The sequence below is a fragment of the Trifolium pratense genome, linkage group LG2 (genome assembly GCF_020283565.1).
Source record: "Trifolium pratense cultivar HEN17-A07 linkage group LG2, ARS_RC_1.1, whole genome shotgun sequence".
In the NCBI taxonomy this organism is placed as follows: domain Eukaryota; kingdom Viridiplantae; phylum Streptophyta; class Magnoliopsida; order Fabales; family Fabaceae; genus Trifolium; species Trifolium pratense.
In genome coordinates, this window is record NC_060060.1 from 8200946 (window position 1) to 8217100 (window position 16155).

The following is a 16155-nucleotide window of genomic DNA, read 5'->3' on the forward strand; positions in this document are numbered from 1 at the left end:
TAGTCTCAAATAGTTTTTCAATATCTTCTTACCCAAAAAAAAAAGTTTTTTCAATATCTATAAATAGAATCACCGGCCTATTTGAAAAAGTTGTTAAGAAATCTTACACCAGTTGCAAGATGACCTTAATATATGTTTATAAGTGAGGGCAATCTTCTCCTTAAAAGTTGATTTTATAGGGTTGAGCCTATTGTGACAAGTATGAGTTAAGTCTCATATTGCATAGAAAAGTGGAGGTTGAACACTTTATAAGTGAGAGAATCCATAAACCTAACGCCTTAAGGTTTTTGGTAAAAGTGTGGTGTCCAACTCACGTGTAGAGTTTTTCTTAAACCCAATATGGATGATCCCCAACTGCCCCCTCGTGACCCAACATGCCCAATCTCCAATTCTAAAATGTCATCTAATAGAACATCCATATCTAGTAAGCTACCTGGTCCAACTCTTAATTCTAACAAAAACGAGTTACAACATCTTTAGTCACTAATAATAAAGAAAAATGTTATTTAAACACAAATTTTTAACAAAAATACAATAAAACTACACTTTTTGCTTTTTTTAATATTTGTTGTACGCCTCGATATCCATGCTATGAATGAAGAAAAAATGTGTTGTATTTTTGTACAACTTTTTTGTATTTTTTATATATCACACCTTGTTAATAATAAATGAGAGTAAATTACAAGCCATGGTTTGATTGGAGGATAAAAAAAGCATATTTGTTATGGAGCCCACTTGGAAGATTGGCATGTACTTTACCTCAATAGTCTAAACGTCAACTACCAAGTAATAACCCCCATGAGGCCATCACCATACATCAAAATTTCCATTTAATTAATCAAATAATTGCAACCAAACTTCTAAGAAAGTGCAGTAAAGTTAAGTCTTCGTCAATATAGTAATTTCCATTTCTTCACTACACTAACCTTATATATATGAACATGATGATAACAAAAATGAAACAAACACAAATCAAATTTAATCCAAACATGGTTGGAGGTTTAGTTGGAGACAACATAGGATTGAATGAAGAGGTTATCAAGAAAACATGTAGTTTATCTTTCAAAGCTCACAAGTCACCAAATCAACCTTATATTTATGAAACTTTTAGGACATCCTCGGATTTAACAGAATATCTTGTTATAAGCTTTCCTGGATCATGGGTTGAAACTGATTGGTTTGTTAGAAAACCTTTTGGAGAAACTAAGATAGATCTTGCTCAGTTTCCTTTACTTAAAAGTGTTGGTAATGATGAAACTGCTTTGGTTAATGAAGCTTTCTTAAACAGATTCGATCGTTTGTTGAAATTTTCCTCAATTATATCCGAGGTATGTAACTGCACAATCTTTCATTTACTTCATCTGTCTCATTATAAGTGTTTCATTTTTGCACAATTCTTACTTCATATGAAAATGATTAGTTGCATTGATTTCAATGATAACATGAGTTTCATTTATTAAAACATGTTTATTTAAATATAATCGGTGAAATAATTAGCTGTGTTGAAATACTACAATTGTCCATAAATTCTAGCTCAACCGACATAAATGTCAAAATTGCTAACTTGGACGCTATGACTGGGGTCCGAACTTCGGCCCCTCCACTTTGTGTGTGAGTTTTCAGTTGTTTTGTCTATATACGAAAAGCAAATACTACAATTAATAAGGGTATATTAATGTTCCGTTGATATTTCAAAGTGATAATTAATTTGAGATAAATATAATATTGCGAATGAAACACTTATTAAGCAAAGAGACCAATCAAATGTGTTGCATTGCAGGTAAACAAAGCTATGGCAGAAGGGAAGCAAGTAGTGTTTGCAGGGCACTCTTCAGGAGCTGTTTTGGCCATTCTTGCAACATTTAGGGCCTTGGAAGAGAATCTTAACTCTAACAAAACCAACCAAATTCAGCACAAGTCACCCATGTGTGTAACTTTTGGTTCTCCCTTGATTGGTAATCATATATTCTCTCATGCTTCAAACCGAGAAAATTGGTCTCGTTACTTCATACACTTTGTCATGAGATATGATATAGTGCCAAGGATTTTTCTTGCTCCTTTCTCTTCTATTGAAAAACTTTTTAGTTCTGTTCTTCAGCTTTTAACTCCCAAGAACAACAAATCTGAACCTTCCTTCACTCAAGATTCGATAGAAGACAGTGTGAGTTGTGAATTTTACTCTACTGTCATGAGGAATGTAGCGACTGTTACGAGCCATGTTGCTTGTAATCTAATGGGAAGCACAAATTTGTTGTTGGAGACTATGACAAATTTTGTTGAGTTAAGTCCTTATAGACCCTTTGGAACTTACATCTTTTGCGACGGTAATGGACAGTTGATTGTGGTAAGAAACTCAGACGCCGTTTTACAACTCATGTTCCACATTGCTCAGCTAAGAGATTTGAAACAACTTTCTGAAGTTGCCAACAAAAGCATACTGCAACATCTAGCCTATGAAGCTGAATTAGAGGAGAGCTTGGGAATGCAAAATGTGGTGTACTTAAACAAACTTGACATCCTTCCCTTATCTGCTAAAGATGGTCCTGATATCGACATTGCAGCTGCCTTGGATAGTCTTGGACTGGTGAGTAATTCAGTTTTTGCTTTCTCTATATATAGAAAGCATATTAAGTTAGAGCCAAGGTTTTAAAAAGTGTGATGGTGGCTGCAACGTCAATGTTTTATTTATGTCTTTGTGATTGCTATGTGGCTGCAATCTATGAAGCACAGACACAGACACAAACACGGACACGACACTGACACGTCGGCACCGATAATAATTTGAGAAAATGACAGAATTCAATGTAATCATAAGTGTTGCTGTTGTGTCGGTGTCCGACACCGGGACTGAAAAGTGTCCGTGCTTCATATGCTGCAATTGTGTTATATCACGAAATGATGCTCGACAATGATTAAAACCTTGGTTAGAGCATGTTATTACCAGAGAAGTTAATGTTGACCATCCATTAACGGTGATATGGTCAAGATTTACTCCTTTTGCGTCTCCTGCTCTCACTAGATACGATAGATCTTATATTTCCAAGCATAAAACTAAACTGCATAATTTTGGTAGTTGATATTATATATGTACGTGTGTCTGATGATTTGTTTTCCTGAAACTGATTTCAGAACGTAAGAGCACGGTTATGCCTTCGAGCAGCTGGTGAGTTAGAAAATCAAAAGGAAAGAAATGAGGAGAAAATAAAAAAGGAAATTCAAGATAAGGCTTTGGCAAGCATGAGTGATTTGGAAGAATACAAAGCTACATGTGAGACAAACAATGGAAAAGGTTACTATGATGCCTTCAAAGTGCAAAAAGAGGCAAAGGATTTCCAAGCAAATGTGAAGAGGCTTGTGCTGGCAGGAGTATGGGATGAGATAATTGAAATGCTTAAGAGGTATGAACTACCAGATGAGTTTGAAGGGAAAAAAGAATGGATTGGACACGGAACCAGGTTCCGTCGTCTTGTTGAGCCTCTAGATATTGCCAATTATCACCGGCATTTGAAGAATGAGGACACGGGACCTTACATGAACAAGGCTAGGCCAAAGAGGTATAGGTATACTCAGAGATGGTTGGAGCATGCAAATAGGTTGCCAAAAGAAGAAATCACAGAATCGACTTTTTGGGCTGAGGTGGAGGAGCTTTGCAGCTGGATTAGTAATAATAAACCTTTTGAAGATGTCAAGGAAAGGATTCTCAAACTTGAGCAAGATATTAAAAAGTGGACTGATAAAGGGGTACTAACCAAGGATGTGTTCTCAAAGGATCCAACTTTCATAAAGTTATGGGAATGTCTACCTCATGAACACAAATCTACGTCCGGCATCTCCTCTCTCTTTACTGTTAAAGGATAGCTCATGTAGATATCGTAATTTTCAACTCAAAACGAAGAACACGAATTCACATCCTACATCTAGGCTCTTTATTGTTAAAGGATAAATCACCTTGCTATCTTGATTCAACTAAAATACAGTATCCTCCCTTTGTGATGTATATTCTTAATATTATCAGTCTCATCTCATGTATGGCATTATTGCGAGTATCAACCACGTTTCGTTCACACTATTGTACTTGATAAAAGTTATTGATTAGTCTTTCAAATATTGGCATTGATTAGCTTTCAAAAGAGAAATACAACTGAAATATGTCATGTTAGTTATAGTCGCTCTTGTCAACATACGAGTCATATATTTGTTTGCCTCATGGTGAACACAACTATAATGTTATAAGAAAATAATACATCGTCGGACAAAATAGAACTAGTACGTGCAAAAGAACATGTATGGTCCCGACTACAAATGTCAATTCCAACTGCACTATCATTTTCGTCAAAAGCGGCATTCACATTAAACTTTGGAATCCACATAGGTGGAGTGTGAAAAGCTCACATCCTCAGCATTCATCTGTTGAGCCTGCAATGAATCCATTAAGCAAGTTTCACTGTTTGAGACCTAAGCCCTTCCTTCCAACTATCATTTCCACATTCTCATTGTTTCCTTTCCATAGCAAAATGTTTCTTCTACTCCTCCATATACTCCAAACTATAATTTAAATGTCATCTTCAAGAGATTTTAGCATATCCTTAAAAATATAATGGAAATTCAATCTTCGCTTACAGACTTAAGGCACGCAAAGCAGCAATGCCAACTTGTTTTAGCCTATTGTATGCACCTAAGGCAAATTATAGGACAGTCAACAATGAACCCTTTGGACTCAAGAACCCTTGTTGGGATACATTTTCTGTACAATCTCCATAATATTCCTTATAATTTTTTATTTTTTTTACCTTATATAAAATATTGATGATGTGATATTTTTCTACAAACAGGATATTCTCTTAGTGCAACGATAGTAATGTGCAATTTTAAGTAGAATTCGAACTAAAAATCTCTTATTCAGCTGAAAGAGATCTCTTACTATCTCATTTGTTTGTATTTTTTTGTGAAATAAAGACTATATATATGGGGTTTTCTAACTTAGACCCTAGTTAGGTCTAAGTTAGCAAGGTGCACCTTTTGAGTTGGACAAAAATACCCATTTTTTTTTTTTTTGAAACAATAGAGCAACTGGGGCATGTATGTAATTTGCATCATAAAAATACCTTTTTTTTTTTTTGAAACAATAGAACAACTATTACATTTTTTAAATTTCTTCTAAATTTCGACCTCATTTTACGTGCGAATCGAACGCCGATTTCGAAAACTAATACCGGAAACCTTTGTAAAATTGAAAAATGATCAAAATCCATATAAGGAACGTCGAGTTTCGTTGAGTATTGAGGGAGATCGAACCGGGTCAAAACCCGGGTCGCACGACCCGTTTCTGCATAAAACGGGTGGGAGGGACGATGAACAGTGCGCGTCGCCCACGCCCACTCTCACCGGCGGAGCGTGGGGGCGCGTGCGGCCTCAGGGAGGCTCTATTTTTTTTTATTTTTTCATAATAAAATAGTAGATAATATTCTGGAAATTTTGGTATATTGTATAAAATTTTTGGAGACCCGAAACTATTTTTAGTTAATTAAATGAGTAAAAAGGTAATTAAAAATATTATAATTCCATAAAAAATTACCAAAATTTTATGTAAAGTACTATGAATTATTTAGAACCCTCTTGTGTACCTCACTCTCCCTAGTTCAAGTCATGAAATTATTTTCACAAATTCCGCTGATTATTTAAAACCATTTAACAAATAATAATAATAATTTCATAGATTTGTACTCTGAAACCAATTGTGTTTTTATTTGTTTCTAATAAAATATTAGATAATATTCTGAAACTTTTGGTATATTTTATGAAATTTTTTGAGACCTGAAACTATTTTTCGTTAATTAAATGAGATAAAACGGTAATTAAAAACTATTGTTTGCTTCTGAAACCATTTAGCTGGAAGAATGGTTTCAGAGAGTTATACTGTGAAATCATTCTAGCAGTAAAATGGTTTCAGAAGCAAACAATTAAAAATCAACTCCCCTGAAACCATTCTATCAGTGAAATGGTTTCAAAGTACAACGCTCTGAAACCATTGTACCAGCTAAATGGTTTCAGAATGGTTTCAGAAGCAAACAATTAAGAAATTACTCACTGAAACCTTTCTACCAGTAAAATGGTTTCAGAGAGTTATACTGTGAAACTATTCTACCAGCTAAATGGTTTCACAGTATTATATAAAGATAATTAAAGGTAGTGAAAAATTGAGTTTTTTTTTTGTGTCCAAATCAAACGAACCAAGTCTCTATTTGTAAACAAAAAAAAATTATGAATTTTGGTATAAAAATAAAAAAATAAAAAATTAATTTACAACGAAATAATTGAGTTTAAAGTATTAAATGAAAAAAAAACACGCCAACCACCCAGCAGTTGACACGTGTCCTGCTTTTTTAAAATGAAATTTTCTCTCTCCAGGCGCAGATCTAGTGTGGTGCACGCGCTGGCTTATCATGGAGATGGATGATCTGGACTGTCTGATTGATCCGACAGCCATGATGAGATCATCTCTTGGCCGTCTGATGGAAATCAACGGTCTGTAACGGTGGTCCTGCGGTAGGCGCGCGACACTGGATCAGCGCCAATATGTTTTTTTTTTTTTTTAAAAAAAAAGAAAGGGTATTTTTGTCAAACTCAAAAGGTGCACCTTGCTAATTTAGACCCAACTGGGTCTAAATTAGCAGCCCCCTATATATATATATATATATATATATATATATATATATATATATATATATATATATATATATATATATTTGGTTTTCACCACAAATTTAATCTTGTTCAGGGGTCAGTTCTGACATCAAGTGGTTCCAGCCCCCTCTCGATCGTAGTTGCAGGGGATCGAATGCATTAATCCTCCTGTTTTGTGGTATGCTAATTCAAAGCCGGACATAATTTAAGTAAATTCTACTGTAATAAATATTATTTCTCTGAACAATGGAACTTGAATTTTTTCTAACGATTTATTTTAGAGAAAGCTCGAGTCCCATCACCTGATTTGATTTATTAATTAAAGTTACCAAAATAAAAAAATTGATATAGTACCTTGTTATTAACTATTTTTCGTTTGCCAATGTCAAACATTGAAAAACCCTTCAGCTAAATAAAATTTCTGAGTTCACAGTAACAGACACAGTCCCATTACTGCTTCTTCCATTATACCATTACACAAAAACCCTAGAATTCAATTTGCCAAGTTTTATTTAATCTTTTTCAATAGAGAAAGAAAAAGTGAATAACTCACTCAAAAATGAAGACAATTCCTCTGATTCTAATGGGTTGTGGAGGAGTTGGTTCTCATCTTCTCCAACACATTGTTTCATGCCGTTCTCTTCACTCTGCACAGGTAATTAATTAACACCCCTTTTGCTTCATACTTATCAATCAAAATCATTGCTTTAGCTTCAAAGTTTAAATTTTTTGATGATTTTTGATGACCCATTTGTCTTCTTGACCATTTTATGTTTGTTTTTTTATTATGGGGTTATTCATCTAGCTATTGATCATAGTAAAATATGATCCTTTTTTGACATTGTTTGAGAAAATGTGTTCATCAAGTTTGAAGTGTTTTTGTTGGTTGGTTGATTGATGTTTTGATTGGCAGGGACTCTGTTTGAGAGTTGTGGGAGTTGGTGATAGTAAATCTCTGGTGGTTGTTGATGATTTGTTGAATAAAGGGTTGGATGATAGCTTCTTGTTAGAACTTTGTCGGCTCAAGAATGGCGGCGAATCTCTATCAAATCTTGGTGATTTTGGTAGATATCTATGCCAATATGATTAGCTTTTCTTGGTTGTGATATGCATATCTGTGTGATTTCTTATGCTTACTCTTTGATTGTTATTGAAAGGACAATGTCAAGTATTTGTGCATCCGGAATCGAAAGGAAAGATTTTAGAGATTGCATCTCAACTTGGTAAAAAGACAGGTGTGTTGAATTTGTATCACTTGCTTAATGTGATTGATTTCAAAGGAAGTTCTAAATAAGAGGAAAATTTTGTGCATGCAATCACTTCTGATAGATGTTACGTCTGATTATTTTCATTGTAGGATTGGTCTTTGTTGATTGTACTGCTAGCGCAGACACTATTGTGGTGCTAAAACAAGTGGTTGATCTGGGTTGTTGTGTTGTTATGGCAAATAAAAAGCCTCTCACATCTACAATGGTTAGATCATTACAACTGTTTCATAATGATTGTTGAAATGATAGGGTAGGAAATACATAAATGTCAAGTAGAAAAATCCTATTTATGTCTCATTTTGCCTTACGGGTAACCAGTGGCACTTATTGACAATTTGCCATGTTGTAGAAGGCAAAAAAAGTCCAATTTATCCGCTGTAATTTTATTGTCATGTTCATTTCGGTCTTAATAGATAGAAATCATGCTGCATGATCCCTAAACTTTATAATGTGTGGAATTTTGTCTTTCTGTTTGATTTTCTGTTAAGCTATTAACATAGTTTGTCATTCTGGTATCATGCTTTTGAAGCTTCAGCACCATATATGATCCTCCTTGAAGTGGACTTTTCTAATCATAAAATTCGCTAAAAAAAAGTGGTCACATGATTTGAATGTTCCTTTTTCTGTTAACATATGACAGAAAATCAAATACAACAATGAAAATGTGCATCTAAAAAAGTTTAGGACATTGCCTGTCTCAAAGTTTTGAGACCGACCGAAGTGCACGTGGCCCTTGGTTAAAGATGGTAAAATTAGAATTTTCCCTAAAAGAGTTTTGTTATGACTATTCTATCAAGTAAAAGATATGGTTTTATTTTCTCCCGCTTTACTTTGTTTCTTTGTTATATTGTTGTGTTTGCCTCATCTAAATAGTAACTCTTACATGGAACAGGAGGATTTTGAAAAACTTCTGACATATCCACGTCGTATCCGACATGAGTCAACTGTAAGTGATGTTAATTCTTGCCTTGGCTAGATTACAAATGTATCAACTTGTTATCGCAACATGGTGGGACTGTATAAAAATAGTCGTGATCGTGAAAGTGTGAATTTTCAGTAAAGAGCTATATAAGCTGCAAATATGTTTCTAGAATTTCTTTGATTGGTTGTATTTCTGTCATAAACACTAATCTCACAGTAACCAAATTAGAGCCTGTATGAGTTCTGGATGTTGTATGGATTTATAATTTATATATGTTTGATTCTGCTATGTGTTTGTCTCATCCATTGTTTTTGAATTAGTCATTATATTATATCTATTTACTTTATGACAATTTTTTCAATGTTGTATTTATTGATTTTATGCTTCAATCAATCAGTTAATACACTTGCATGTAAAGTGATCAATTTCTTACTATAGCAAAATGAGAACTATGCTTTGAATGGGCCGTGCATATTTGTTAGGTTGTTAGTTAATGGAAGTGAAATTTGAATAGGAAGCTTTGCCTATCGACAAAATCTTATTTGGCTTCATGGGAATATTGAAATATCATTGATTGAAGTGCTATGACTTATCTGGTTGTGATGTTTTCAAAGGTAGGGGCTGGTCTTCCTGTGATAGCATCCCTGAACCGCATAATCTCTTCTGGTGATCCTGTTCATCGCATTGTTGGAAGTTTGAGTGGTATAATATCTTTCGTTGTCGTACGATTACATCTTCTAGATATTATTTCCTTATGCTTGATCACATATTCATAGTTGGCAGTCTTCCACATAAATGTAAGGTATTGTTATGTTAATATTGTATTTTATGTTGTATACTCTTACTAGGGACATTGGGGTATGTAATGAGTGAGGTTGAAGATGGAAAGCCACTGAGCAAAGTTGTAAAAGCTGCTAAAAGTCTAGGGTACACTGAACCAGGTTATTGACTACTACTTTTGAAATTGTATTGTTGAGTGTGCTCCATTTGCTAATTGCTACACAGTTAGTTTCTGATAATTTACCTTTAAGCGTGTGGACTACATATGTGCACTGTCTTGTTGCAGATCCGCGTGACGATCTTGGTGGAATGGATGTTGCTAGAAAGGTTCAATGTTTGTTTTTCTTCTCCAAAAATTAGTTTCATTAGCTGTTCCGCTTTATCCAAAACCTCGCAAATCTGTTTCACTGGTTCACGTTAGCAAAATTCATGCGCTGTATGCCACTAATGAGGCTTCAGTTTCATTTCCAAAATTGTGATATTGGAGTTTTTTAAACTTTTTAGTTGACCATTTCTTATCATGGGACTTTCTGCACTACTTTTGAATGAAGTTGGATGTATTATTATGAATAATAATTTAAGATGGTCTAATGCAAACTTTCTGCTTTTTGATATTGAAACAGGCTTTGATTCTTGCTAGAATACTTGGACATCGGATTAATATGGATAGCATTCAGGTTTGTTAGGCATTTTTAACATTCTACTTTTATGTCCCGCCTTTCCTATATTTTGCTTATTTTCCTCCTATGTTAATAATTTTATATGAATTTCGAAGATTGAGAGCTTGTATCCCAAAGAAATGGGGCCTGATGTAATGAATGTTGAAGACTTTTTGGACCGTGGACTCTTGTTGCTAGACAAAGATATTCAAGAGAGAGTTGAGAAGGCTGCTTCAAACGGAAATGTTCTGCGATATGTCTGTGTCGTTGAGGGTCAAAGGTATCTATTTTTTTTCCTCCCTTCATATTTTATGTTCTCTTATTTTATGTTCAATTCAATCTTTGCATATGTTTTGGTAACGTTGACTGCTCAAAATTATTAATATTAAATACATCGGCACCTTTTATATTAATTCTATTTTTTCTCCTTTTCCTAGGTGTGAAGTCGGTATTCAAGAGCTTCCAAAGAATTCTGCTTTAGGAAGATTAAGAGGAAGCGATAATGTGGTAAACTTCTTTTATTAGAATACTATTTTGCTGTCATGTACTTTTAATTAGGATTCTTTTCCATATTAGAGGCTTGACCTGGTACAATATGCTTTCATTCTCAATTTCTTTGCTTTTCCATATACTACAAATTCAGCTTTGCGGAGCAATAACTTCAAAGACTTGACCATTTTGTATGTTGATGCAAATGACAGTTGGAAATATACACTCGATGCTATAGTGACCAACCTCTGGTTATTCAAGGTGCTGGAGCAGGAAATGACACGACTGCAGCTGGTGTCCTTGCTGATATTGTGGATATTCAGGATTTATTTTCTTGAGGGAAAAGTTTTTGTTCCGTGAATTTAAAGAAAAATAAAAGGTACAGCTGCTAGGCATCTTGTCCTAAAATCTTGCTGATGTGCTGGGTTAAAATATATTATTGGTTGGTCCCCCATTCATGGATTTATTTTGATTTGGTAATTTGTACCGTTCTCAATGTTGTTTTCAAGTAAGGTGATTTCAATGTAAAAATTTGCCTATAGTATTATTGTGCTCATGGCCTATAGTATACATTTTAGGTGAAATCTCAAGTTGATGATCAATGGAGCTTACCTGCAGACTTCATATGGATGAATATTACTAGATTACATTTTAGGTGAAAATCACAAGTTGATGATCAATAGAGCTTACCTGCAGGCTTCATACGGATGAATGTTACTAGATTACCTGCGAGGCATTTTTTTCCCCTCAAACACATTCTAATGTCTGTTTATGTTGGAAATGTTTTTGATGTAATATTACTTTTTTATTCGGTTGGTATAGAACTATGAGAATATATATCAATGTCGGCTGTAATTGGTAATAACTTTAATCGCAATAATTTTGTTTGGATAACATAAGGATATGGTTACGACTTGTATCATCTCATAAATTATAATGCAGTATCATCCTTTAAAATTCTGCTAATTCAGTGCAATCAAAATAGCAACCTGTAGGGCCTTCATCTGGTAAAAGGGCCAGCATGACTGGTCCTCTAGCACCCTGATCTACTGTCATTGTGCCTTTGTGCCAGTTGAGATCAGTGCCTACAAACCCAGGATGAACACAGTTAATGAGTATGTCAGGATTTTTCTTGGAAAGAACTCTTGTGTAGGCATTGAGGCTGGCCTTTGATATGCTGTATGCTGGAAGCATCATTCCCCACCCATTAGCTTCAAGAGCATTTCCTTTAAAATCATACAGAAATTTCTTCACTGTGGCATCTATTTTCTCTTCTGATAGTTCCTCCACAACCCCAAGTTCATTTCTTAGCCTCTCATTTGGAATCCTCTGCACATAACCATTGATATTTTCATCATGTATTTTGCATTTCATTTTGGAAATCTAGCCAATCCAAATGGATTGGTATGTTTGGAGTTTGTTGGAGACCAACTGTCAGACAAGGGTTGGATTTCTCTCCGACTCCAGTTACTGAATGGTTGTAGTAAGAGAGAAAAATACACAACTAATTTTATTTTATTAGTTGTGTCTCTCCTATTGGAACTGTTTAGTAACAGAAGAGGATCTACGTCAACCAGTGAGAGCAACCATACATTCCAGAATAAACTTTATGGTATAACTTTAAAAAGAAATAAACAAGATAAATTGGGTGTATGCATGAAAGTTTAGGCAGGTGGTCAAGGTGTTGTTAATTTTCACACTAATACACAGAATATACTGAGCATACTATCTGTAAATGATGTTTCTTATGTGGCTGGATTTCGACTTTATACCTTTAACTCACCCCTAAGGGAGGAGAGGTTCACTATCCTTGCCTTTCCAAATGATAATTGTAGCAAGGGAAGGAGAGCCATAGTTACTCTTTTGACGCCATAATAATTTGTATTTAAACATTCTTCGGCGCTTCTGTAAGTTTCTGTAATAACTCCTTGAAACAATGTGTTGTCAACCTTTCCTGACAACTGCATTCACAAGTCATAAAAATGTTCCATTTTTTGTAAATTTTAGTAATTTAGTAGAAAATTTGACCATACCCAAGTTGCAGGATCCACATTTAAAGCCTTTAGACCCTCCTTGTCTACTTCTACGCACGATGCTCCTGCGTTATTAATCTTCACAGAACAATCTGTCAATTTACTTCTGTTTATCCTAATATTTAGGAATTGACTCATTTTGTAGCATATTATTTGTTCAATCTTATGTTGACCTTAAAGATAATGATGATTATAAACACTGAAGAAGATGATTAATATTTTAGATGTTAGAACTTAGATCTATAAAAGCTAACCAAGATATCAAGCCTGCCAAACTCCTGTTGGATGAACTTGGCCAATGACTCAATACTGAGAGCATCCACGACATCCAGCTGATGGAATATCACATTTGACAGACCTATTTGGTGAAGCTTTGTTATGGCATCCCTTCCCCTTGTCTCATTTCTTGCTGTTAACACAACCGCGATGCCTAAAGACGCCAATTGCTTCACTATTTCCAGTCCAATACCTTTGTTTGCACCTGTAACCACTGCATATCTATATCCATATAAACCATATTATGTGTCAGCCACCACCTTGTATAGTCATGTATTATTTATATCATTTTGTTAACTTCTGAAATTGTAAAAGTTTGAGTTTCAAGTGTCAAGGGTGATTTTCAAGCCTAAGGTTTAATAATTGATGGTTTCTCACCTTTGTGCTACATATCTTCCATTTGATTCCATTTATGTATGTAGATAATGTGTCTAGCAGAGGATATGCTTCAGGCTCTTAAGTTTATAACCTGCAAAATTTTAAATGTTGAATTTAGTAAACTTATATCTTAAGGAATGAATAAGAGTTTCTCTATTTTGTATAGAAAGATAATGTTTCTAAATGATTGTCATTTTTTTTTGTCTTAACGCTATGGTTTTCAAGGAAAGGAGCCCCGGTAATTCAGAGTTCAGCCACGAGGTAAGTAAAGTCTGGCCAAAAATTGTTCTCACCAAGCATCAAACTTGGGTTCTTCCAAACAATTCGTCGTAAGGGGAGCTCATTAACCACTTGAGCCCAATGTCTTGTTTTAAATGATTGTCCTTTAACATACTTACGTACATATTAAGAAAATTAATTGGAAGGTGGATATATAAAGAAAGGATTTATGTGGCATTGCAGGCAGGGTGACAATTGAAACAAACTAACACCGGTAATAATAAGTCAATGGCATGTTTGTTTATCATTTAATTCAATTATTATTATAAGGAATTATTCTTGAAGATCCGTTATTAAGTAAATCTATTGGTATGTGTATCAAATAAGAAGCATCGCCAAGTTTGTGATTTTGTTGACATGTTGGTTGGCTTAAGTACTGCAAATGAATCATGATCATGTTCAGCGTGCATCATGCATTCAATAGCAATTGCAACAAAAACCTTTCATTTGTGGCCAAGTCTAACATGCACAAGCAACTCATGTGATGCATGGTGCACAAGTCTCGAATAACATTATAACGAATACGAATTTTATAAAATTGACCATTGGATTGAAAAATTATATCATATAGATCATCCATAGAAATTTTTAGAAAAATTGAAAATCATTTCATATGTTATTGAGACCCATCAAAATTAACGGTATTTAATAAAAACTCATAAACCGTTAATTTTTATGGGTCTCAATAACATATCAAATGATTTTCGATTTTTCTAAAAATTTCTATGGAAGATCTATATGATATAATCTTTCAATCCAATGGTCTATTTTGTAAAATTCGTATTCATTATAATGTTATTCGAAACTTGTGCACCATGCACCACATGAGTTGCTTGTGCATGTTAGAAAAAACCTTCATTTGTTGTATCCTAAAGTTGCTCAACGGAGTAAAAGTAAACTTAATAAGTCTTGATATACTCTTTGATTAAAATAAAAAAAAAATCTAGATAACTCAATTTTATACTTCTTCTAGTCCTTTTTATAAGAAACAAAAGACATAATCATCAAAATCATGAAAACACATTGTAAATAATTATTTTCATTTAATAAACCTATAAATTTCAATGTATTCCATACATACCGCACATGTTAGACAAACCCTTAAAATAATTTAAGTAATGTTTATAAACATATATCATGATATTACAAACATATTCAAAATTATATATATATATATATATATATTAATAATTTAGTTCCATATATACCCCTAATTTAAAATAATTTCAATGAAGTGTGGATCTCCTATTTTAAACATATAATTTAGAATATAGTACCCTCTATATATGAAGTGTGAGTCTCCTATTGACAACATCTCCTATATTTAAGTACTATGATACTTATTTCCTCCTAAAATAGGAGACCCACACTTCATTGTGTTAGTAGTGTGCCTCAAGCGTATATTATGATACAACATATGGTTAAATATATTTTGGTCGTTTTCGTGAGTTTAGCTCAATTAGCAAGCACAATGCATTATATATGCAGTGCATCTAGAGCTGTCAAAATGGGCTAGCCCGAATGGGCCGGCCCAACAAGCCCGATTTTTTCCCGGGCTCGGGCCTTGAAAATCCTAGCCCGAATTATTTCTGGGCTTTTTAGCCCGGCCCGACAAAGTTCGATTAAAATATGGGCTAGCCTGAATGGGCCGCGAGCGGCCCGCAAGCCCGAAAAAATTAAAATTAAAAAATAAAATAAAATATAAATATAAATAATTTGTTTTGGATGATTTGAAATTAGTTTTGTAATATAAATTATAAAACACCGTCCGCTACTTAAGTAGCAGATGAGTAAAAATAGGGCACCCAAGAAACTCGTAGGTAGCGGATGAGTAAAAATAGGACGCGCGAGAAACTCGTACGTTGTGGATGAATAAAAATAGGGCGCGCGAGAAACTCATACGTAGCGGATGAGTAAAAATAGGGCGCGCGAGAAAGTCGTAGGTAGCGGATGAGTAAAAATATGACGCACGAGAAACTCATAAGTAGCGGATGCGTAAAAATAAGGCGCGAGAAACTCGTAGGTAGTGAGTGCATGATTAAAAATAGGGCGCGTGAGAAACTCGTACGTAGTGGATAAAGAAAAATAGGGCGCGTGAGAAACTCGTACGTAGCGGATGAGTAAAAATAGGGCGTGCGGGAAAATTGTAGGTAGCGGATGAGTACAAATATGACGCGCGGGAAACTCGTAGGTAGTGGATGAGAGTAATAATAGGGCGTGCGCGAAACTCGTAGATAGGGGATGAGTAAAAATACGGCGCGCAAGAATTATTATAGATATATATATATATGTATATATATAGCGGATGAGTAAAAAATAGGACGCGCGAGATTTATTAATGCTATTTATATGGTTGAGTTTGAGCACTAGAAATAAAAAAAAAATAA

The 16155-nt window shown here is 34.4% G+C and overlaps 3 protein-coding genes across 3 annotated transcripts; 2 read left to right on the forward strand and 1 right to left on the reverse strand.

Moving 5' to 3' along the window:
• Nucleotides 1–784: 784 nt before the first annotated feature.
• Nucleotides 785–4163, forward strand: LOC123905734 (protein EDS1L-like). The gene is made up of 3 exons (XM_045955445.1): nt 785–1328; nt 1781–2584; nt 3130–4163. Exons 1-3 carry the CDS (start codon nt 936–938, stop codon nt 3856–3858), a joined length of 1926 nt encoding a protein of 641 aa, XP_045811401.1. The 5' UTR covers nt 785–935; the 3' UTR covers nt 3859–4163.
• Nucleotides 4164–6983: 2820 nt separating this feature from the next.
• On the forward strand, nt 6984–11696 carry LOC123905735 (bifunctional aspartokinase/homoserine dehydrogenase 1-like). The gene is made up of 13 exons (XM_045955447.1): nt 6984–7339; nt 7598–7748; nt 7842–7919; nt 8042–8157; nt 8845–8898; nt 9489–9576; nt 9723–9815; nt 9941–9981; nt 10278–10331; nt 10430–10593; nt 10751–10820; nt 11015–11181; nt 11381–11696. Exons 1-12 carry the CDS (start codon nt 7244–7246, stop codon nt 11138–11140), a joined length of 1131 nt encoding a protein of 376 aa, XP_045811403.1. The 5' UTR covers nt 6984–7243; the 3' UTR covers nt 11141–11181; nt 11381–11696.
• Nucleotides 11697–11753: 57 nt separating this feature from the next.
• LOC123905737 ((+)-neomenthol dehydrogenase-like) lies at nt 11754–13565 on the reverse strand. Its single transcript, XM_045955452.1, has 5 exons — nt 13490–13565; nt 13090–13333; nt 12836–12913; nt 12575–12763; nt 11754–12131 (listed from the first exon to the last, which is right to left on the reverse strand). Exons 1-5 carry the CDS (start codon nt 13519–13521, stop codon nt 11754–11756), a joined length of 921 nt encoding a protein of 306 aa, XP_045811408.1. The 5' UTR covers nt 13522–13565.
• Nucleotides 13566–16155: the final 2590 nt, after the last annotated feature.